The sequence below is a fragment of the Medicago truncatula genome, chromosome 2 (genome assembly GCF_003473485.1).
Source record: "Medicago truncatula cultivar Jemalong A17 chromosome 2, MtrunA17r5.0-ANR, whole genome shotgun sequence".
NCBI classification, from domain to species: Eukaryota; Viridiplantae; Streptophyta; class Magnoliopsida; order Fabales; family Fabaceae; genus Medicago; species Medicago truncatula.
This window is the reverse complement of record NC_053043.1, coordinates 12540123-12564204: the sequence shown is the minus strand read 5'-3', so window position 1 is coordinate 12564204 and position 24082 is coordinate 12540123. Positions and strand designations below refer to the sequence as shown.

Here is a 24082-nt window from a genome sequence, read left to right as displayed (position 1 = left end):
CTTACACCCTCTCCGTTGATCTCTCCTCAATCTTTCATCTATTGAGCATACCATCAAAGATGTCTTAAATTATATAGGTCGTCAACCACACATATTAACTTAACATATTGAGCAAACATGAAAAACAAAGTGAATTAATACGCAATAAAACAAATGCACCTTTCTAATATAAAGGTAGCTTTGCACTCTTCGAGTTTATGCTAGAAATTTGGTTTTAATAAAAGTATTTTCTTATGATTGTTTACTTTATGTAGAACAACACGTAATGACATAATAAATACAAAATTTATGCGTCAAAAGGTAATATCTTATTATGCTACTTGTCGATCCATTGATTCATGGTCACAAAGTTGTTGAACAGAGGGTGTTAAAATCAACATATAAAATTACAATTTTGGTTTAAAGTTTCGTCTCGACGGTTCTCATATAATTAATAACGTTATCAAATTTGGGGTTTAAGTTCGTATAATCAAGTTTGTACACTCTTGTATACTATAATGAAAACCAAGAAACACAATCCTTTTTATTGATCAAATTGATTGATTTACATATTTTCCAAACACAATTTTTTATCTTCATCACAATTTAAAGTGCTTTCTCTATTTCAGAACCTTCCTCTCATCACCCACTTAACCGAAGATTCCTATTTTTTCTCTCTTCTTTTCACATACACTTTTCTCCGTATAAATACTACACAAATATCAATCAATATTCAATTCACTCTCTCTCATTTCATTTCCTATTCACAATCCCCTTTTTCTACCTACCACACCCCCATCCCCATTTTCTCTTCGAAACCCTAATTACTTCGTGAATTCGCGTTAACGAAGATGTTCTTCAGTGGCGATCCTTCAAATCGTAAACGCGTTGATTTGGGAGGTCGTAGCTCGAAAGAAAGAGATAGAAAGAATCTTCTTGAACAAACGCGATTGGAACGGAATCGACGCTTGTGGTTGCGTCAGCAGAACTCTGCTGCACTTCGGATTCAGGTTTTTCTTCTGCTTATCAATTCGTTTGATTTGATAATTTTGATTTGATTAGTTTCTGTTCTTGATTTTTGAATTATAATTTCTTGTAGTGAAAATTCGTGCATTTTGTATATATTGTTGATTTTGGAGTAGTTCGAATTTCTTGTTGTAAAAATTGGTGTTTTTTTTTAAATTTTATTTTTTGTATAGTGGATTTTGTTTGGTAATGATTGAAGTTTAGGTTACTTTGTTATGGATTTTGGATATTTGATGTATTGATAGTGTGAAATTGTTGGTGTATGAAGCTGGTTGTGGCATCTTGAACTGTTTTGCCTTCCATTAAGTGTTCCAAAACATATGAAGCATTGACACGGATACGTAATCACGGGTGCCGGTGTCTAAGACTGGCCTTCGATTAGAAGTGTCGGTGCTACAGAGTCCAAAACTAGATTTTTGATTGGTGGGAAGTATTTTGAGATGTGATAATGTACGTTATAGTTTATATAGGAACATGATGGCATGATAATCATTGAATAGGAACTACATGTAAGTTGAGCTAGTAGGACAGTAGAGAAGTAGTCATTAGTCATGCTTCGCTATCATGGTTAGTTTAACGCTTGTTATTACATTGATAAAAGCATTGTTGTTAAATGGTGGCCATGGTACCGCCTTCGCAATATGGTGTGGAGAATGTTTCGACAACTGCCATAGGCAATTTGTGAATGGATGACCGCAATGACATCTTTACATCTTAGATTTTTGGCCTTCCGCCATATACAAAACTGGATAAAAGAGGAAAATAGTATTGTCAAGAAAGTAGGTAAAATACATTTGACTAGGGATAGGACATCCTTTTAGAATTGAAATGTAAAGAATTAGGCAATGTCAAATGGCTGAATAATGCAACCAAGTTCTTAAAATTCTGTGCATAGTGGTAATAAATGTTATTCTGAAATAGCTTAATGGGGTACCAAAGAAGAGCCATAAATACAATCCCGTACCATACAGATGTAATGTAATGAGAAAAGATGGAGGGCAGCCCGATCACTAGAAGTAGGGGTAGACCTAGAAAAACTATATGAGAAACTATTAGGAAGGATCTAGAGATAAATGAGTTGGAGAAAGACATGGTTTTTGATATAACACTTTGGCGTCGTTTGATTCATGTAGCCGACCCCACTTAGTGGGATAAGGCTTGGTTGTTGTTGTTGTAATGAGATAAGACAATTACATGGACAATATTCTTTGCTGGAGTTGCAAAATCATTCACGATTCTCAACCAAAAAATTCAGGACCTTTTGCGATGCAAACTTTTCTTTACTTTTTGAAAATTGAAAACAACGTATATACAGAGTGAAATAAGGTGACACTTTTGGAATTAAGAGTAAAAATAGAAAATAAAAAAAAAATGTTATTTTTAAACCAAATTGGCTCTGAGAAAGTCCATTTTTACCACACTCCAACCAAAAACACTAGAGAAAAAACATCACACTGCTATAAAAGTATAACATTGATATTCTTTCCAAAACCTTTGAAACCTATTGCAGATGATTAGTCCGAATCGAAGAGACAGACCCATGTTTCACCAAGAACTCTAGATAAATTGATCTAGAAAAGTTATTTTCCTTGCAATGCTTAAATAAATTGTCTGCAAATTAAGACTGAACATATGGCATTTATTTGGAGAATGATAGAAATATTTTTATTGTTATGGTTATCTTTCTGTTTGCCGAGTCTCTTGAATTCTGTTGTACTGTAGGTATGAGTCTCTGAAGTCTGAACTCATACCTCATAATAACAATTACAAGATATGCCCATTTTTTGATTAAGATCATTTTAGAAATACTGTTTGGCCTAACTTCTTATAAGGAGAAGAGAAGTCAAAAATAAGCTAGGACAAACACACCTTTAGTATCACTGCCTGAATGATTGACAACACTCTTGGGTGCACAAGGAAGATAGAGAGGGTGGATGGGGTGAAAGAGAGAGGGAGAGAAAATGACTCTTACGTAGAAAAAGAGTATTTTGGTCTTTTAGGTAGTGTTGTCCTTAGGACAGAAGTTGTTCCATATTTATTGACAAAATCTAGAGTTTTTCCGGTACCTCATTTATAGGTATGTTCTGTCCCATATAATCATTTTAAAATCCAAAAAAGAACAAAATTTTCTGTTCCTCATATTTAAGCAAATCAAACAGACCCTTACAGTGTGTTTTAAAATTCCAAATGAGTTTGTCAAACCCTCCACAATTTGATTAGACAAAGACCTTAAGTTTCTTTGAAAAATAACTTTAATTTATTGTCCTCTTATTCATTTGTACTTCGATTTTTTAATGAAAAAGAGAATAATAGAGTTTGATATTAGTAAAGGAAGTGAACAGTTGTGTTTTATGTGATTAAAGAGAAAAATATGAATTTATTACAATCTATTTTTAGTTACTCCCCTTGGGGCCTGGTCTCAATTATACGCAACATTCTTCTTTTTAAGTTCATTGAATAACTGATGTATTTGGTCTATATTACAGGTCAAATACATATGTTATTCAATGAATCTTAATATATCATTCAACATCCATGTGCAAAGATAGGATCATATTTTTTAATTCTTATCTAGCCAATATTATACTAGTGAGACTTCCTAAGGAGAGTCCTCCTGCCTTCATCATACCTCTCGTTTCCCAAATTTTTGATTCTGTATAAGATAGCAGGCCCATAATGAAAAGAGTCTATACTACGAAGAATAGGGGAGTTGGAGAGTAACAACTTGATTTAGTTATTTTACTTTACAGGGAAAGAAGGATTGGATAAATAGGTGACAAAAGATTGGAAAGTAGTTAGGGAGAGGAGCAGTATCTCTTGAATGCCCTGCAGAATTGTACTCCCTCTGGTCACATTTACAAGCAAAAAACAATTTTTTAGGTTCATTGAGTAACTAATGTACATTAGTTACTCAAATGAAAATACATTAGTTACTCAATGAACCTAAAAAATTGTTTTCTGCTTGTAAATGTGACCGGAGGAAATATAATTTTTCCTCCTGCTGAGTCTTTGGATAAGAGGAAATTCAGCATAATAATACATCACAATGACATTTCTCTCTAGTCTCTACCAGGATATCCCTTCTTCATCCTAACCTCTTAATCTCACCAACCCTTCACCCCCAACATTTTAGGGAAACGATGTGAGATTGTATCACAATGATGGTGTTGTGGTTTATTAAAACTGGCCGATTTCATTAATTAAACTCTGCATACTTAATGATTTCAACATGAAAGAAGTTGTTTCTAGTGAACTATGATAAACCTATTTTCTGTTTTTTACCTCTTCAGTCAAAGACTCAAAATAAGTAATTGAATTGATTTTGTTAGTTATGATGCATTTTTTACTTTATCTTATGAACCCATGATTTAGCATTTCCTAATTTTAGAGTTTACCGATCTATATCTGTTTCAAGAGGTGCTCTACTTGATAAAATGTACACCTACACCTGGGGAGATGCATTTCTGATGAATGGTGATCTACAATTCATAATTTTCTTGCAAATTGTTAACTGATTCTTTTCACAGAAATGCTTCAGAGCGAAAAAAGTTGTCAGAACGGAACAGTCTAAGTTACGACAGAAATTCCTTCATATCTATGGGAAGAACTGCCTTAATGTTGACAGGTGAAGTTTGATTGCCATCTCTTTATTATTCCATGAAACTGAAAGCTGCTTACATCCATACAGTAAAAGTTTCTAAAAAATCATTATTGTATTTTATTTTAGTATCGACTTGCTTCAACGTTACTAAACTGTTGCAGCTCATTTTAATACCATTTTTTGTGCATTCAGGAAAGCTTTTGGTCCAGATTCTGATTTCCTCCGCCAGTTCCTATATTTCTTTAACGCAGAAAACCATGATGATTTTTTAGTTCTTTTGCAAATTTGCCGATTGCTTCTAAAGTTTGTTCAAGAGAGTGGTAATTGTTATTCCACATTTGTCATTGCTTTTACAGTTTATTTTCTACTGCACTTCGGTTGTAAGTTTAAGCAAGATTTTGTGGATTTGAGCATCTATTTCTATTATATTTGATTTATCCAGCTGCCAAAAATGATTTCCATTAAACAAACAACAAAAAGTAAAAGTCATTGGGTAGGAAATCCTATATGCCAAAGAATAATAATGTTATTTTTTTTCCTGAAGATGTCAAAGAGTATATTATTTATGTATTTTATCTGTTCTGTAAGTTGTCTGTATTTTCCTTTTCCTAAATATTCACGGCTTTATATGAAATAAAATAATGTTGGAATATTTGAGAACCACAGCGGGGATAATAATATTACAATTAAGGGCTTGATCCTTTATTTATTCTTTTCTGTATTTTCCTTTTCCTAAATATCTATGGCATTATATGAAATAAAATAATGTGGCTATATTTGAGAACCACAGTGGGGATAGTACAATTAAGGGCTTGGTCCTTTTTTGTTTTGTTTTGGAATATACGTTAAGCATATTGGCAGGCACACTAGTTTTGGCAATCACAGTTCACACCATTCCACACAAGTTGTATGTTTTAAGTTTCACATGTCCATTACATAATACTAGTGTCAAAACGGGCAGTAACCTTCCTGTCCTTCCACTTTTACCAATAAAAATAACAGAAGTTTTAAAATTTTATTTGATTATTTATTTAAAAATTAAATCATTTGATTGGTAAGAAAGGGAAAAGTAGTAAAAATAAGTTATGTGAAGGGTAAAATTGGAAGAAAACATGTTACACAAAAACGTAGTATCTTTTTATGTAAATAAATATAAATATATAAATATATATAGTAAAAGATGAATGGGATAAAGAGGCAGATGTAAGCCTAATAATTCAATTGAGATGGATACTCCCTCTGGTCCTATTTACAAGAAACAATTGACTTTTTAGATTCATTGAATAATTGATGTATTTGGTCTATATTCTAGGCCGAGTCCATAAATTATTCAATGAACCTAAAAAGTCAATTCTTTCTTGTAAATAGACCGGAGGGAGTAAAATGGAGAATGCTTTGGGTATTATTTGTACTATTGAAGCATAAATGAAATTTTTACTGCATGCCATTGTTTTATTGGACTGAATGTCAGGTGGGAAATAGACAACGAAAAGAAGTTCAATATTGTAGATATTTGAGAATCTTACAATGGATTGAGTAGATACACAAGACATGATAGGATTGGGAATTGCTGGTTCAAAGAGAAGTTGGATAGCATCTATTGTGCAAAGCAATCACTTATAGTTAAACTGCTTTCTCATTTGATCCATATAGCAATCACTTAGTGGAAAATGGCTTTTGTTGGTGTTTGTTTCCCCATGCCTATCATGCCCGTTTTATTAACTAGTAATAACTATTTAACTAACTAAGAGGTTGCCTATCATGCCGTCTGTAAGCCTATTGATGATTGTTTGGTTTAGGATGCATGCAAACATAAATAGGTAGTTTTTGTTTTTTATTTTTCGGCGTGCTACTATTTTTGTCTTTGGTGCTTGTTAGAATAAAATCAATTTGAAATTGTGTAGATATCTGCCTGCATCCTTACTGTTTATGCAAGTTTTACTGCGGTGAATAAAACTTAATACGTTGAATTTAAATATATGCAACAGGGAATGCTGTGAGACTTTTTGCTGGTGAAAATTACTCATCTGTATGTGCTCTCGTGAACTACCGGGTGAAGAAACTTGCATATAATTGTATTCGTGCAGTACATCATAATAGGTTTGCTTTACTTATTTATTTTAATTCACTAATTTTGGGCTTTTGGCTTTTCTTATTCTCTTGCCGTTACTTTCCTCTTCATTTATTATTATTATTATTAGAACACAACTTTTAGTTTATATTATCACTCAAATAATTTAGAATGGAAATCTTGTGTTACAGCAAAGATATATAAGCAAGAGAGAGATGATTATAATCAACATTAACTATCCTTTTGAGTCGTTAAAATTAGGTTGAGTTGGTTCTAGTTGTAGTTTGTTCTTTTAACAATCCTGGATCAAATAACTTAAGCTTTCTGGAGAGTTGGTCTTTGACATGGTATCAATCTCTGCCGTGGTATGCATAATAAATTTGAGTTTGAAACACCAGTTTGAGTGGGTTTGCATATCCTCCATGCTTCTAGCCCAAAATGTTTGTGTGAGGGGGGTTTGTTAGGTAATAAAGATAAGAAACAAATTTTGACCTAACAAGTAAGTTTTAAGGAGAGTTGATTTGATCAGAGAGAAAAATCAGAGGGTGTTTCTTGGGGAAGAGTGCTTTTTGGGAGAGTTTGAAATGTAAATGGCTACTACGTATTTTCAGTTGAATCTCAATTTGGCCATCCATTTTTTAATATTTAAGTTCAGGAATTTTGTTAACAAAAGAGAGGAAAATGGCCCCTGGTAGTTCGGAGTTTGTCCATGAGGTAAGTAAAGCTTGACCAATGAAACCACTTGGTTAAAGTATAGCAAATTCTTTAACAAAGTATAAAAAAACTAAAGGCAAAAGCCTGCAGTTAAAGAGGATAAGGTAGTGTAACAAGGCTGCTCATACACTGCATATCAGAGATTAGGACTTTGTTATCCCGAGCAAATCACCATAGAGAAACTATAAATAACTTCTACTCCATCACATAATATCGTAGTTGCATTGGTGCCCATTTGAAGAAGCAAACATTCCCATACACTGCATAGTGCCACTGGATCTAGGTCCCTTTGTGCTATTTTTTAATAGAAGAACAATGCTGTTAGGACCTAGGAGTGTCATGGACCAACTCCCCCGAAATGTCCAAGTTGTTGGGCAAAAGCATATTAATGGTTGGACTTGGAAATGGTTGAAAACATAAAAAAAGATTTAGCTCATCTGTTTTTTATCTTTGATGTTTCTTGTCGAGTGAAAGTTCCAACAATTGGGACCCTGAATAAATTAGTTTTTTCTTCTTACAAAATCATTACAACACTTCCCAGTAACTAAAACTTTTTTATTCAACATTTTATATTTCTTACCTGCTGTCTCAATGTCTAATTTTTGTTTCTCACTACCTTTTTATTGTATGTGTATTCACTTCTTATTTATAAATGAAAAATTAAGTACCATCTTTTAAGCAAGCCTGAATTATGTTAATTATAAAACTTGGGGTCTACTTTCGGTTTGGCTACTTTTTTTTTTTGGAGCTTTTTTGCTATCTTGCTTATATATTATTTTACTCACCAGAAATCAGTTGAAGGATCAACTTTTATTGACTCCGAAGGAGTCTAATGCATCAGCTATTCCTTTATTGGAAATTATAGTACTGTTGATAGATCTCAAATTGCCATGGAGCTGTGTGATAGTTGGACATTTCTCTCAAAACAATGGATTTGCTCTACTTAGACAGATTATTCTTACAGGAAAGGTAACAAAGTACTTTGTTTCTGTTTTTTATTTCTAGGGACCCTATAAAATTAATCCCTGTCATGTTGATTTTATTGATATAGGATTTAATTTGTTATTTATGAAGATTTTTAAACTAAAGGTATGACTTGGTAGAAAAATGTGAATAAAATATGAATGACGAAGTTCTGAATGTGTTTGAATGAACAAAACACATTCAGGAGAAGAATGCAATTCAAAATAAGTCCTGATGTGAATTCTAATGCTACTTGAATCATGTATTGTTAAAAATCTATTTTAATAGTGTTTGTTATTTAATTTTTTTTTAAATCAATTTTATTATTTTAATAGTGTTTGTGTAGAATTTTTAAAAAACCATTTTATCAATGAAATCATTTTTGTGATCCCTAATATGAAAAGCTATTAGGATTAGCTTTTCTGAAAGTCTATTCTTTTAAAAAACAAGGAGGTAACACATGAACATGTTAAAGTATTTAAAAAATCACCTCCTTGCAATTTTCACATATCTATCCCAATTTCGTTGTTGTATACTACTAATCCTTATTTTGGTGACATATTAATTAATCTCAATATTTTGACAACCGCTTTCCAATGATCAACATGCGGAAAATTTAAGTATTGATTTGCCACACCAACAACTAAGAAATGTCTAACCTGGGGGTATAGTTAATTAATTTGACCTTCCTGCTAATCTTTGAGATGTGTGCGGATCTGGTAATAATTTTCCTTGATTAGGAAGATGGTTAACATTTGGATATATGGCAGAAAATGACCTGAGTCTCTTGTTTAGTCTTTTGTATAAAATCAAACCATAATCACAATTCAAAGTCTTTTATCTTTCGGTTCCCTCCTTTCATCATAAGATAATCTGACTTTTTGATCCATCACTTAAATGCATAAACTACTTGAATGATCTAATGCAGGATAATGCTGAAAAATGTATCGGGTCGTCTTTGGAGCATGTGCTTACAGGTGTAATGTGTCACATTCGTCAGAAACCATGTATCTGTTCAGACATTGATCCAAGATATAGCTTCTCATTGCAGATCCTTACAATTCCTTTCTTATGGCATGTTTTTCCGAACTTAAGACAGGTATTTTTTATACTAATTATATTTGATGTACTCTCCTTTGTGATAACTAGAAGTTAAAAGAGAGGTATTAATTATATCAATGATATGTATCTATTTTATTAAGATTCCTTCCTTGTAGTACTTTATTAAAGTACACAATCAAAGAATTTAGTGCTTAAAACTAGACTTGTAACTTCTCCAAGCAGCAATCAATAGCATGTCAATGTGCAATAAGCTTATATATATCATACATAACCAAGTAAATCCCACAGTTGTCAATCCCGGATAGTGGAGCGGCCGACCCCGAAAGTGGGATAGCGTGATAGCGTATAGTGGGATGGCCGCTGTTTAAATATTTATCTGTATTTGTCTAAATAATTCATTCTATATTTAATAAAATAATTTTCGTTAAACATATATATATATATATATATTTATGCATAAATAATTTATATTTACAAATTTATAAATTATATTTAAGTAATTTAATACTAATACTAATTATATACAAGTATTTATTTACCGTTAGTTTATATTATTATTATTATTATTTTACTTTAACATTTAATTACTGTTCTATTATTACTAAATAATATTAATTTTATTTACTTGTATTTTTTGACATAACATTTTATTTAATTATGTTACTTTGCCATTTTATTATTAGTTAATATTATTAATTATATTAGTACTAATGTTTTTTTAAAGTAACTCCTAAAATAAACGGCATATGATGAAGAGTTGTCAGTGAGCCAACAGATCTTGACCTAAAATTAACTAACAACCTAAGATAATCAAGATATATAAAAGACTAAAAGGAATAAAAATATGCATACAATGAAGAGTTGCCAGTGGGCAAACAAATCTTTGACAGACTCACTTACCATCTTACAATTGTTATATTGGGTCATTAGAACTGTCCCATTCAATCCTACAAAACCGGCTTGTAAGGTGAGGACTACCCTTCACATATGAACACATTTTCAGGCCATATCTCATCTGAAGTGGGACTCTTTGTCCACGATAATCATTGTGTCTTTTATTTCTCCAACTTTCATGCTGGAGTTTCCTTTGTGCGCCTGTTTATATCTTGGAGACATTTATTTTCTACAAACTTTGGCAATAATTAAGAAAAGTTGGATTATTTTTGGGTACACAGGTTTTTGCAAGACAGGGCATGAGCCAACATTACGTTCATCAAATGGCAACTTTTGTGCCAAATCTGATCAATTTTCTACCTAAGGATATATCAGATGAATTTCCTACCTATGCCTGTCTTCTTGGAAATATATTAGAAATTGGCGGAGTTGCTTTGTCTCAACCTGACTGTTCATTTGATATGGTAAGCTTATTAATCCTACAATGTACCATTTGTTATCAATACTATATGTTTGATATCTTTCATGTATCTCCCTTTATGACTTATCTTGGATTAGGTTAAAGGCTGTTGTAGTGCTGGATATACGGGTTTTCAATATTGTATAAATAAATATTTCAAAAAAAAAAATATTGTATAAATAAAGAAACACATTAAAGATAAAATGAGAATATTATATAGAGATTAAGGCTGATTTCTTGCTTAGGATAGGAGAAAGCACTAACAGGTTTAAACAGATTTATGGGGCATTTTAAAGAGCTTATCTGGCTTCACCCTCGTCTGATGACTTGAGCACTCGTGTAAATGTTCTAAAAATCTTATCTTAAGCTTCTTGGGAAACTTATGGAAACAATTAATGCTAAACTTACCCGCATCCTCTCCAATTTTAAATCATCCCCAAATTCTAATTTGACGGTGAAAAGAAATGTTGAGAATACAAATAAGTTGCCAACATAAGCTCTGGTATGATAAATTTTTACTGAATAAACACACTTATTAAATTGTTTATCTTAACACTCCTTTAGAGGCTTGGAGGGCTAAAGCTCTAAGACTCTGCATACTAAATAAGTTTTGGATATTCCATATATCCTTATGTATAGTCTTTTTAATATCTTCAGATCATTCTACATAAATCTTTGTCTTTACATATGACCATATGACATTGAAAGTTATTTATTTTTTGATTTGCGAGGGGGTGGGGTATTGGTAGACTGGTGGTGGTTTAAGTTGTTCGATTTTTTATGCAGTTGAAGTTCGAAACGTTTGCATGCAAACGTGTGTATGTTTCAAAGTTGATTTGTATTTATTTCTGTTCAGGCCATAAACCTTGCAGCTGTTACTACAGTTTTACTGGAGGCACACCACTCTTTGACAAGATCTGACAATAGAGAAAGTATGCTTTCTAATCACAGAGTTTGCTTTGATTAAAGATTTTCTTTTTCTTTCTAACTTCTTACATTGAATGTTATTAACTTTCTTCGCATTTTGCATCTTCCATTTTATGGATAAAAGAAGGTGAAGGCAAATATGGACCACCATTATAGGTGGTCCATAAAATACCATTAATTTTAATCCTTGGATTCGTCTGTTCACACAGCAATATAATACACCTTCCACCACAATTTTTTTTGCTCTTTTCCTTAATCTTCCTGTGGAGAAAATTAGACGGGGAGGCTAGGGTTTATGTGTGAGGAAGGGTGTTTGGGCATTTGGGCGCTACTAATATTTTTTTATTTTTTTTTAATTTCAAAGTATGCGATAGTGGGTATTGGATTTAATATCTTCTATTTTCATTTGTTAGGCCCAGTAGACTATTTTATGTCATACATATATACATATACATGATTTACAATTTTGCTTCTCCTTTCCGTTTTATATATCTCTCTGTACCATTTGTTTTTAAGCTGGTCAGTGTTAATTTCAGATTCTATGATTGCTGAGGATGATATTACTGGCAATGATGAAGTCATGGAAGTGGCTTTGGATAGGAAATTGGATCAACAAATTTATAATTCCATAGATACTCGCTTCCTTCTGCAACTGGTATATCATCATGCAAATGACTTTTGTATCTTGAGTGCCATCAAAATTTTGCTTTACCAATTTATTTATTTAAAAATTGATCCTGAAATGTCATTTTTTGACATTTGCAGACAAATATATTATTTAGAGATATTTCATCTGCCAATGGGCCAGATGATATGGAGGTTGCAGCCGTTGGTGCAGTTTGCGGGTTTTTATATGTTGTCTTGAACACATTGCCAATTGAAAGGATTATGACTGTGCTCGCCTACAGAACTGACCTTGTTCCTATGCTTTGGAAATTTATGAAACGGTGCCAAGAGAATAAAAAATGGTCATCTTTGTCTGAGCGGTTATCATACCTCTCAGGGGATGCCCCTGGTTGGCTGTTACCACTTGCTGTATTCTGTCCTGTCTACAAGTAAGACTATTGTACTGTTGACTTGTTTAATAAATACTCCCTCCATCACAATTTATATGCAAAATTAATCATTTCAGACTTATTTAGAAAACCAGTTAATCCTTGTTTAATATTCTAGAATTTGCCAAAAAAAAAAAAACATGTTTCCCAAACTACCCTTAAAGATATTTAATGTAAAAAAGCCTAAACTTTTTTTAATACTGTATGGGTTATATTCCAAGGAAGCATTTGTATAGTGCTAATGATCACATGCATCGGTGATGGATGAATAATTAATGTAGAGGCCAATCAAAATTATTTCACACACGCATGTTTTTGGAACTACATAAACATATGAATGATACATTGGAAATGCTTAAACATGTGGGTAAACCCAATAAAGAGCATAAGGGTATTTTTTTGGAACAATATTTAAATAGGTCAAAATTGGGTCTCTTTTGCTTATAATTTTGGACAAAAATAGTGTATTTCTTTTGCTTATAATTTGGGATGCAGGTAGTACTTGTATTGGTGTATGAACTATAGCCTTTGTGTCCATGGTCCTTTAATTTTCTTTAAATCTAATCACAGTCATGTTTGAGCTTGAAGACTGAAGTATATTCTTATCTTTTTCTGGTCAGGCATATGCTTATGATAGTTGATAATGAGGAATTTTATGAGCAGGAAAAACCCCTATCACTGAAGGATATGAGCAGCCTCATCATTTTGTTGAAGCAGGTAATGTTTGAGAAATAGATTATCTTTTTTTTTTTGAAAATTTGTTGAGTTCTAAGATTGAAATCCTTTGAAAAGAAGCTCATTAATTAATTGTTCACTGAAATGGGACCTTTTCTTCCTTTCACTTTATTGAAAATCCAGATAAGTTGTGTCAAATCTTTGCAAGTTTATGTTCCCACTTGTCCAAAGGACTGGATAGTTTATGTTTTTTAATACTGGGGGGGGGGGGGGATGACCCATAATATTGCTTACATTCCTTATATTTGTTCATATAAATGTAACATTTTGCAGTTACAGTTAGTTTCAGTAATTTTACTGTTTCTGCAGGCTCTTTGGCAGCTACTTTGGGTAAATCATACCTCATCTGCTAATTCAGTTAGATCTATTCCAGTTAGGACAAGCAGTAAAAAGCTGTCTATTGAATCCATTCAACAGAGGGTTAGCATAGTCGTCTCTGAACTCCTGTCCCAGGTAGAACAGTGGAAACAATCTCGGTTGTTGTATAGTTTTATATTTCCTCTCTATTGGGCTAAAAGGCTGTCATGATATTTTCATATTTTGTGTATCTTCAAAGGCATCTCTTGGGGCTTTGCTTTCTGGATATTTTCTTGTTTATGGCTTTTACGGTGAAATGCCATAACCATCAGAGAATTGACACCCTTATTTTCTGCATTTTACCAGAGACTGCACACCCTTGGTTACTATATTTTTTTATTATTATTCCCCCTTATTGTTTTCTAATTTCTCTTTGAAGGATATCTTATCCTTCCTGTAATTGTGATTTTACTCTTTTCTTACTAATAATCATCTTTCTATTTAATAAGAGATATTTTGAGGTTTTTCTCACTGTTCTAATATTTCTTCACACTACAGTTTCCTCTTTATCTCGTCCGTGAAGATGGACCCAAATGCATTTACATCCAATAACCATATGCATATAAACCGTTTATGTTTACCTTTTTCCTAACTCGTTGTTTGATTTTCTTCCCTTAGCTACAAGATTGGAACAACAGACGGCAGTTTACATCCCCCAGTGATTTCCATGCTGACGGGGTGAATGACTTTTTCATATCTCAGGTATGCTCCTTCCCTACTATTTTTATAAGGTGAAAATGATTGATAATCTTAATTTGGTAGTTATATAATCTTTTCTCCACAGGCTGTTATAGAAAATGCACGAGCAAATGAAATTTTGAAGCAGGCCGCTTTCCTGATACCATTTACAAGCAGGGTTAAAATATTCACTGTAAGAATTTCGTTCAATTTTGACTTCATCTGATATCAATCAAGTCAATGAATATACTTGACTGTCAAAAATAATAATGATTAAATTTGTGTTATTATGGATTTAAAATGAATGCCAGTGAGCAGCTTTGGAGTTTGTGCATATTACATGTCATTGATGTGTTTCATATACTTGAGTTTCATATATTTGACTTCCGTCTGTTGTTGTTTCATCAGTCTCAACTAGCTGCAGCTAGGCAAAGGAATGGATCTCATGCTGTATTTACTAGAAATCGGTTCAGAATAAGGCGTGACCATATTTTGGAAGATGCTTATAATTCAATGAGTCAGTTGTCAGAAGATGATCTTCGAGGACTGGTGATGTTCTATGCTAAGGCCTATCCTTATATTTATTAATCATTCCCTACTTTGTAGTCTTTAAGGGAACTTCTAAATCATCCTCTTATTCAATTTTCAGATTCGTGTGACTTTTGTCAATGAATTTGGAGTTGAAGAAGCTGGAATAGATGGAGGTGGAATATTCAAAGATTTCATGGAGAACATCACACGGGCTTCTTTTGATGTGCAGTATGGATTATTTAAGGTCATATGATTTATTATTATTATTCTAAATGTTATTATACGTATATTCTAGGTAGTCATTCCTAGATTGTGGATGACTCCAAAACTGGGATAGCTTATAGAAGGATAACCACTATTTAAATATTTATTTTTATATATATAATTTATATATATATATATATATATATATATATATATATATATATATAATTTTTTATGAATTATCTTATGTAAATCCAAATATTTTTATAGTAAAGTATGCAAGTAGTTATTTTATTCTTAGTAAATATTAATATTTTTTTCTTTTATTATGAAATAATATTATTTTATATGATTACATTACAATTATATTATTATCTATTTATTTATTATTACTAACTACTCCGATTTCTAAAGGAGTAACTGCAATTAATATAGAAAGGAATAACGTTTTATTTCCAGTAAAATTAGAAACTACTTTGTTAGTTTTTTCTAAAAGGCAAGAGGTATTGTCAAAGGGCCAAGTTTTTTAAGATGTTAGGTGTTCCCAAATTGGGCCTTAAGGCACAGACTGTCTTTTTTCTTCTGCTTTCATAATCTAGCAAACTTAGAAGTTACCGCGCCGCCAGTTGTGTATCCTTCTTCTATCGCGATTATTCTCTTCTTCTACTGTTGAACAATACAATTGAGCAGGTTAGTGTTAAGCCAAATACCCCAAATTGCCCTTGAAATGGTTTAATTTGTAGGGTCAACTTCGGTTTTTCATGTTGAAACAATATGGCATTGCTAAACCTGCTCTGTGGCCCTTCTCTGCAGCAATCTCACCTAGAGTGGTTGCGATAGTTAAGTGCTCTGCTGTTCATCTCACCGTCACGGTGACCCTCCGTGATAGCGGCACTATCTCACGCTATTGACTAGCATATATTGTGTGGGTGTATTAGAATTTTTGTCTCAAATTAATCATCTCTTTAAAATATCAAGAAAGTATTAATTGTTTTTTCCAATAAAACCCTTATGTATAAGTATCTCAAACCTACAGGACATTATTTTGTCCTTATTTATCTAACAACTAAAAGAATGACATTTTAGTCAAATCATGTAAAATTCTATCTTAGTAATCAAAATAATCAATAATTTTGAAGATGCATGCATTACTTTTTAAGACAAATAATGAAGAGTGTGTACCATTTCACTTGCCTCTGGCCTTCACCTAATAGCATAAGCTTTTAATAGAGTTAGGCTATGATGTGGTATCATGGCCTCTGACCATCTGTGGTCTAGAATTAAATCCTTTTAACTCCATTTATAAATATAATTAAATTGTAGCACAAAGTACATTGGGTCTGGCATTGTTAATGCTCCATAGCCCAAAGGGCTCTTGTGATAGGATGTGTTAAAAATAAAATAATGTGCATTCGCCTAACCTTAAGTCCTTTTCTTTTTACTTTAGTTTTGGATGTATTGACGGAACACATCCAAGAGTTAGCACCGAGATGTATGCTTTTTGCAGATGATGTAGTCTTGGTGGGTGAGTCGAGGGAGGAAGTGAACGGGAGGCTAGAGACCTGGAGGCAAGCCTTAGAAGCGTATGGATTCCGCTTGAGTAGAAGCAAGACGGAGTATATGGAATGTAACTTCAGCGGAAGGAGAAGTAGGTCTACCTTAGAGGTGAAAGTTGGAGATCATATCATAGGAGGAAGACCTAGGTCTACCTTTGGTGTATGATAGAACACTATGGCGTCATTTGATCCATGTAGCCGACCCCACTTAGTGGGATAAGGCTTGGTTGTTGTTGTATCACAAAAACCGTTGATGACTCCCTACCAAATAGGATTAGCTTTTAGAATAGTCGGTCCTTTAAACTGTGATAGTACTTTCAGTGCAATGGCCAAGCTTGAGCACCAAATTGAAGTTTGTTAATGTATTCTTGAATGAAAATATAGTTGCAGTTGGGTGGTACTGATTGGGGTGTATAACTTTAAAAATGGTGAAGCTTAAAGATAGATTCCAGAGAGTAAATAATCTTTCCAGTTGTTTACTGAAGTTTTAAAAATTAACTATATTATTGTGCCTGTAACAACAACCAAAGAGTCTGGTCTGTCACTGAAGTTATTTTGGAAATAAGTAAGCTTTTAAGTTTGAAAACTTCTGACTGGAAACTGCTTTACAGCTTTAGATTATGCTCAAACTTCTGACTGGAAACTGCTTAACAGCTTTAGATTATGCTCATTCCTTGATATTCCCTATATTTTCACTTTTTATTTATTGGTTTATGGCCATCTGAACATCAATTTATCCAGGAAACAGCGGATCATTTGCTTTATCCAAATCCTGGATCTGGAATGATACATGAACAACATCTCCAATTTTTCCACTTCCTTGGTACTCTTCTTGCAAAGGTGTGTTTTTGTCCCGTTTACCCCTGTCGCTTTCATAAAGTGGGGCCTTACATTATGACCGAAACTAATACCATATGCCATTGTGCCTTCTTTTTTGGGTAACTGTGTTATTTATCTATATTGATTGCTTGATTGAAAATTAACTTCACTCACATGTTACATTTGCAGGCTATGTTCGAAGGGATTCTTGTTGATTTACCGTTTGCTACATTCTTTTTGAGCAAATTGAAACAGAAGTAAGACTTAAGGTCTCTTTTTGGCCTGCTTCATGAGGTTTTATTTATCAAAATTTCGATTGTTCATTGCTCAAAAAAGAGTTTCCATGCAATTGTTTACTTGCTTACAGCTACTGTGTGATGAATGATGATGAATTGTTTCTGTGTATCTCCTTGATTGTAGCAAATGAGTTATCTATTTTGTTTGTTTGGTTAGAGATTACCATACTATTTGAGGAAGCTATATATAATTCCTGCTTTCTTACACCCTGTTTTCTTCTTATATCAGGCACAACTATTTGAATGATTTGCCTTCCTTGGACCCTGAATTATATCGTCATCTTATTTTTCTAAAGGTAATATGTTATATTTAGCTCTCATTTCCCTGTATCTTCCTCTTGAGAAAATTCTAATAATGTTCATTTGAGTCCTCCAAAGATGTTGGTGTCATTGCATTACTCCTTCATTAGTTGGCAACATTAAATTGGTCCTTAAGTGAGTCAATGCTGTTAGATTTGTTCTTCTATGGACTGATCTGATAGCACATATTGAGTACTAGTTTGATGGATCTGGGGATGAAGGACTAACCTAACGTCATCAAAAGGGATATTTACTCGTTTTTAATATTTACATCTGAATAGACTAGAATATAGATGGATGCTTAAAATATATATATTTTTCTGATTGGAAATTGATTTACTTTATCTAGTTTCTGATTGGAAATTTTAAATTAGGATTATGGTTTTATTATTATATAAAAGTCTAAGCACTAACCCCTATTTAAAATAATACTAATTTCCTAATTCAAATTAAATAAAAATCATAAAATATGAAGAGCTAAGGGAAACAATCTTAAGAGATTATCCAATATATTCTAATTCTAAGTTACTCCAAGATAACACCTAAATATTATGAGATATTTTACATATATTCTAATACGGTCCATCATGCTAAAGCATACTAAGTTTTACACTCGTTACAAATGAACCCTAAAAATTAAAGTATAATATAGGCTCCACAAACATGCATGGAAAAACAACTTCGGGGATGTTGAAGACTCAGAGATGAGCATAGCTGGAAAGGCAACTCATCGAAATTGTTGGAACATTATATATTATTTTTAGCTCAATGTTATTTTTGTCTTTTAAAAAAAAATAGCATTTCTCTCATGAGTTTTATAATATATGATCTTCAGGTTAGATTTGGGGTGAGTTGGGATTTTTAACAAAATTACTATATTACTATGTGATTGGGCATCAATACTTTTAGGCCTCGTTTTTCTTAGCGAGTGTCTCATTTTGTTCTCATTGATTCTGTTTTGACCATTAGCGTTATGAGGGTGACATTTCGGATTTGGAACTATACTTTGTTATATTAAATAATGAATATGGAGAGCAAACAGAAGAGGAGCTGCTTCCAGGGGGAAAGAACCTGCGCGTCACAAATGAGAATGTCATCACTTTTATCCATCTTGTAGCCAACCATCGCTTGAATTCTCAGGTAAAGTACATTTATTTGAATTTGAAATGCATGTCTTGATGCCAATGCATTTAAGTGTCCATTACATAAACATCATAATGTTTTCAGATACGCCAACAAAGTTCTCATTTCTTGAGAGGATTTCAGCAACTTATTCAGAAGGATTGGATTGATATGTTTAACGAGCATGAACTTCAGGTTCTCTTATAACTTAATTCACTTTTAGGCTTCTCCTGTTATTTCCTTCCCCTCATTTTTTATTTTAATTTTTGCTCTTGCATTGTGCTGTTAAGAGTCTGTTTAACAACCAAATGCATATCATTTTCTACTGCATGTCATAATATACCTTTGCAACTGCTAGAGGGATGATGGATATATAACCATGTTTGGTCTGTTGTTCCAACTCATTTTCCTAATCATAGGTGATTATAAAGTGAAAAGTATGGCTTCACTTATCTTTGCATCTATGCTTGAGTTTTGACTTGTCTTGAACCAAGCCTATATCCGTCCATTTTTTTCTTCTTCTTAATTTCCTTCTTGTGGATGATATTTTCCCTCCCAATGTGCTCTGTGAAACCTCTTCTTTGTGAATTAAGAAGACCAAAATTAACAAAGTACTGAAACCATTATTTCGTTCTTATTATGTCAATTCTAAACCAGTCTGTTTGTAATCTTACTTCATAGGTGGATTATTGTTTATTTTGTATGTTTTCTATGTGACAATTAAAGGGTAGTCAATGTTGTCGAACTCGAGATCCTACCTAAGACCGATAGGGGATGTATAATTGTAACTCAGAGGATTGTAATACAGATTGTGGGATCCTATCTAAATTATGAAATTATACACTTTCATAAAAAGTAATAGACAAGGAAAATAGCCTCTGAATCACAATATTAAACTAGAACTTGAAAAAATAATCGAAAGAGATATTTAATTACAATTTATATTTATGTAAATGTATATCAAATAGTTAACTTAGACCTAAACGAATAAAATAAGAGATGCTTCCTCTTGATGATTACTCCACTAACAAAGTATATTTTGATGTGCATATGAAGATGATACACACACTGTACACCCGCTGCTTTCAGCCATAAACTATGTTTAAATAATTGGATTGGCTGGTTTGATTGGTTGAACCAAGATCAAGATCCATCATGTGTTAGGTGTTTTTTAACCAAACCAATTGTTTGTTTATTTAACTGCCAACGGGATCAATCTTCATCTAATTCTTAAAAAAAAAAACAGCATGTTTGATCATGGATTGGTATGATTTAATACCCAGCTTGCTTGACCTTATTTTTTTCCCTCAGCTTCTGATATCAGGATCACTTGACAGCTTGGATGTTGATGATTTGCGGGAGCATACGAATTATGCCGGAACCTATCATAGTGTAAGCTTTCTGGCAGTTACGTGGATTTAGTCAATCATGCCTTGGCAAGAAACAATTAAATGATACTCTAAATGAAAAACTATTCCATATGTGGTTTTGAGAAGGACAAGTCTTGCTTTGTTTAATTGCTTGTCATGAAATTTCTCTCAAGATGATGATCATTCCAATTATTTGGCTAGGCTATCTCTTATTATTAATTTCAATATACATAGTTATTATCATGAAGGATCTAGAGATAAATGAGTTGGAGAAAGACATGGTTTTTGATATATCACTATGGCGTCGTTTGCTTCATGTAGCCGACCCCATTTAGTGGGATAAGGCTTGGTGGTTGTTGTTGTATACTTGGTCATTATCATAATTTATTTCTTGATTTTCTTATTTACTTGGTACTAGGAGTCTTGTATCCTTTAAATAAGGGTTAGTATTTAATCTTATGTCTAAAACAAATGTGTACAAAACATGTTGGATTAGTTGCTTTTATAGCCGCTTCTTGTTTCAGGGGAATCACCATCTGCAACTCTTTTCAATTTCTTTGACATTGGAGATATCATATCCTCCCTATAGTTTCACGTCCCCTCTTTCTTTTTAGCAAAACTTATATATGTGTGTGTGTGTGTGTGTGTGTGTCTATATATATATATATATATATATATATATATATATATATATATATATATATATAGAGAGAGAGAGAGAGAGAGAGAGAGTAAAACAAAACAAAAAAATGGTGTTTGTTGATCTTGTTACATGGATATTTTATTTTTTGCTTCTTGTCTAAATATTGTTCCAGAGTCCTAATTTTTCATGTCATTAACTCACAAGAAGGGCAAGACACACACTTTTGATCTTGAATCGACTTCTTTCTTAATTGACTCTTAAATTCGTCTGATAGGAGCATGATGTGATTGAGATGTTCTGGGAAGTACTCAAAGGTTTTTCAATGGAAAACAAGAAGAAATTCTTAAAGTAAGCTAACATAGTTATAGGATTAGTGTCTCTTTTTGACATGTCTTATTATGAATAATAAATTTACCGTCTTTACAGGTTTGTGACGGGTTGCTCTCGAGGACCATTACTTGGATTCCGATATCTTGAGCCTTTGTTCTGCATACAAAGGTGAATGCTGTAATAATATCGACGGTCATGCTCATCAATTCTTTCAAGACACTGGTTTAAAAATCAGTTAATAGAAAGTTTTTATTGGAAATCATTGTATTAAACGCATCATTTATTTCAGAAAATATATTTACCAATAAAAAATTCTGATTTTGAATCCTTAACAAACACCGGTTAATAGTTGCCTAATACTAGTAGTTTACTGCGATTCTTTTCTTCCTCTAATGGCTGTGCTTCTTGTAGGGCTGGAGGTAATGCTACTGAGGATGCTCTCGACAGATTACCAACAGCAGCTACCTGTATGAATCTGTTAAAACTTCCACCATATAGAAGGTTTGTTCTAGTGCTAACTTGTCATTGTAGTTTGCCGTCCGAACATGGAATTTATACTTTTGTCTATTGGAACTGATTATAGTCACAATTAAAGATATTGAAACTGATTATACTCACACGAGTAATGTGAAAAACTGTTTTGTAAGTAGTGGAATTTAGCGGCAAAGGTCTTATCATTTAAATGTGCCGTTTTGTGTTGCTTGTAGGGGCAGTAGTTAGTTTCATGATAAGTGTATTACATGTATTACATGTATTATTATAGCATTTGAAAAAAATGATTCATTGCAAATTTAATCACGTGGAAATGTATGCTTAAGGTGTTCTTAAAACATTAACTTTGAAGTTGTTGTTGCTTTGAGTTAAGATGTGACTCATTATACAACATTTTTTAATCCATACATTGTCCATATCACGTATTAATGGTAAAGAGAAGCTGGATCTCTGGTTTTTAATTCCAGCAGTACTATTTTCACTTGAATTTTGCTGAAGTATTTGAATAGGATTGTAAAAACAGACTGTTCATGGGCCATTTAATCTCTATGTTATGTTATATATATATATATGCATATCCTGGTTACCTCGATTCTTTTGTTTGGATTTTATTATTATCATGTATTTATTTTTTTCCGTAGTTTGATTTTGAACTAGTATTTGATATCTAGTCATTTTTTCCTGTCGATTTGATTCTTGCTTTGTTGAATTAGAATTTGTGAAGGTTTGTTTGTTAACTATTTTTCCTGACAAACAAACTCATTTTTAAATGCAGTAAGGATCAAATGGAATCCAAATTACTGTATGCCATAAATTCTGATGCTGGCTTTGATTTGAGCTAAAAGGAGGCATTGCAATTCCAGTTTACCATATAAATTAAGTTTTCTATACCGGTAGAAGATGACTCGCTTTTAGACAATCGTCAGAGCAGCATAGAAGACAATAACATTATCAGAACCGATGGTATGATGAGAACTGAGAAGAGAAATGTCGTGTATATATTCATTTTTACTGTCTATCATGTATGTCAATTAATGTTCAAGTGTAAATATTTACATCAGATATGAATTCATTTTGTAAAATTCACTTTTTGGCAGGATACTTCTCATTTATTGACAATCAAAATAGACATGCAAATGATATTTTGCAAAATTAAAATTGTATACGAAACTAAAATTGTTGGAACTAGATAGCGATATCATTATGACCCCTCTTGTGCCGCTTCCTCTTATATATGACTTTAGAAATATACTATGCCTTTAACTGCATGCATGGTTTTCTCTCTAAAACAAGGGCTAACAACACATTCTCTAATGCTCTCTTTTCTCAACTCTCTGCAATACTCACTTTTCAACAAATTCACCCACAGATCTTGAAATTTGTTGAGTTCCATCTTTTTGGAATGATTCCGACCATTATGAGAATTCAACATAAATATGTGGAATCTATGAATTTTAACAGAAAATTTGTGTTTTAAAAAGTGCTTTTAGGATTGTTGCCAATATTTCTAAAATCACAGCTAGATGTCAAATTCTACACATTTCGCACGAAATAACCTCCAAGGAGAAATATTATAAGAATCTTGTAAACACATTACCAAATATAAATTTCCCATCGTGAGTGTCGTGCATGTGCGAAGTTCATTGTTTTTAATTTCATACCCCGCATCAATCAGAACCTCTTCAATTAACCCATATCTCTATTTTTAAAAAGAAACAACAATGGTTTTTGATGAAATTTGAAAACATTTTAATTCCTTGAGTCGTTGCTTTTTTCAAAGTATATAGAGAACCAATATTTTAACAACATAGTTTAGGCTTTTATTAGAGCCTTTGTGGGATTATAGCACTATTTGAGGTGGGGTGTAGCTTCAACATACTCCCTCCGTCCCAAATTG

At 32.7% G+C, this 24082-nt stretch overlaps 1 protein-coding gene across 1 annotated transcript; it reads left to right on the top strand.

The window, feature by feature from the left end:
- The first annotated feature begins 628 nt into the window (after window positions 1-628).
- LOC11415955 (E3 ubiquitin-protein ligase UPL6) lies at window positions 629-23239 on the top strand. Its single transcript, XM_003594610.4, has 26 exons — window positions 629-989; window positions 4533-4630; window positions 4799-4926; window positions 6595-6706; window positions 8180-8360; window positions 9283-9453; window positions 10592-10774; window positions 11627-11702; window positions 12234-12352; window positions 12463-12752; window positions 13373-13469; window positions 13797-13940; window positions 14463-14546; window positions 14629-14715; window positions 14931-15071; window positions 15172-15297; window positions 17555-17653; window positions 17822-17889; window positions 18158-18224; window positions 19198-19368; window positions 19456-19545; window positions 20662-20742; window positions 21638-21711; window positions 21790-21861; window positions 22105-22194; window positions 22961-23239. The coding sequence occupies exons 1-26, from the start codon at window positions 831-833 to the stop codon at window positions 23025-23027; spliced, it is 3075 nt and encodes a 1024-aa protein (XP_003594658.2). The 5' UTR covers window positions 629-830; the 3' UTR covers window positions 23028-23239.
- The last annotated feature ends 843 nt before the right edge of the window (window positions 23240-24082 follow it).

Coding starts and splice junctions, on each gene's coding strand:
- LOC11415955 (XM_003594610.4), top strand. CDS start 831: ATGTTCTTCAGTGGCGATCCTTCAAATCGTAAACGCGTTGATTTGGGA. Junction 20,743..21,637: donor ATGCCGGAACCTATCATAGT/GTAAGCTTTCTG, acceptor TTCGTCTGATAG/GAGCATGATGTGATTGAGAT. Junction 22,195..22,960: donor AAACTTCCACCATATAGAAG/GTTTGTTCTAGT, acceptor TTTTAAATGCAG/TAAGGATCAAATGGAATCCA.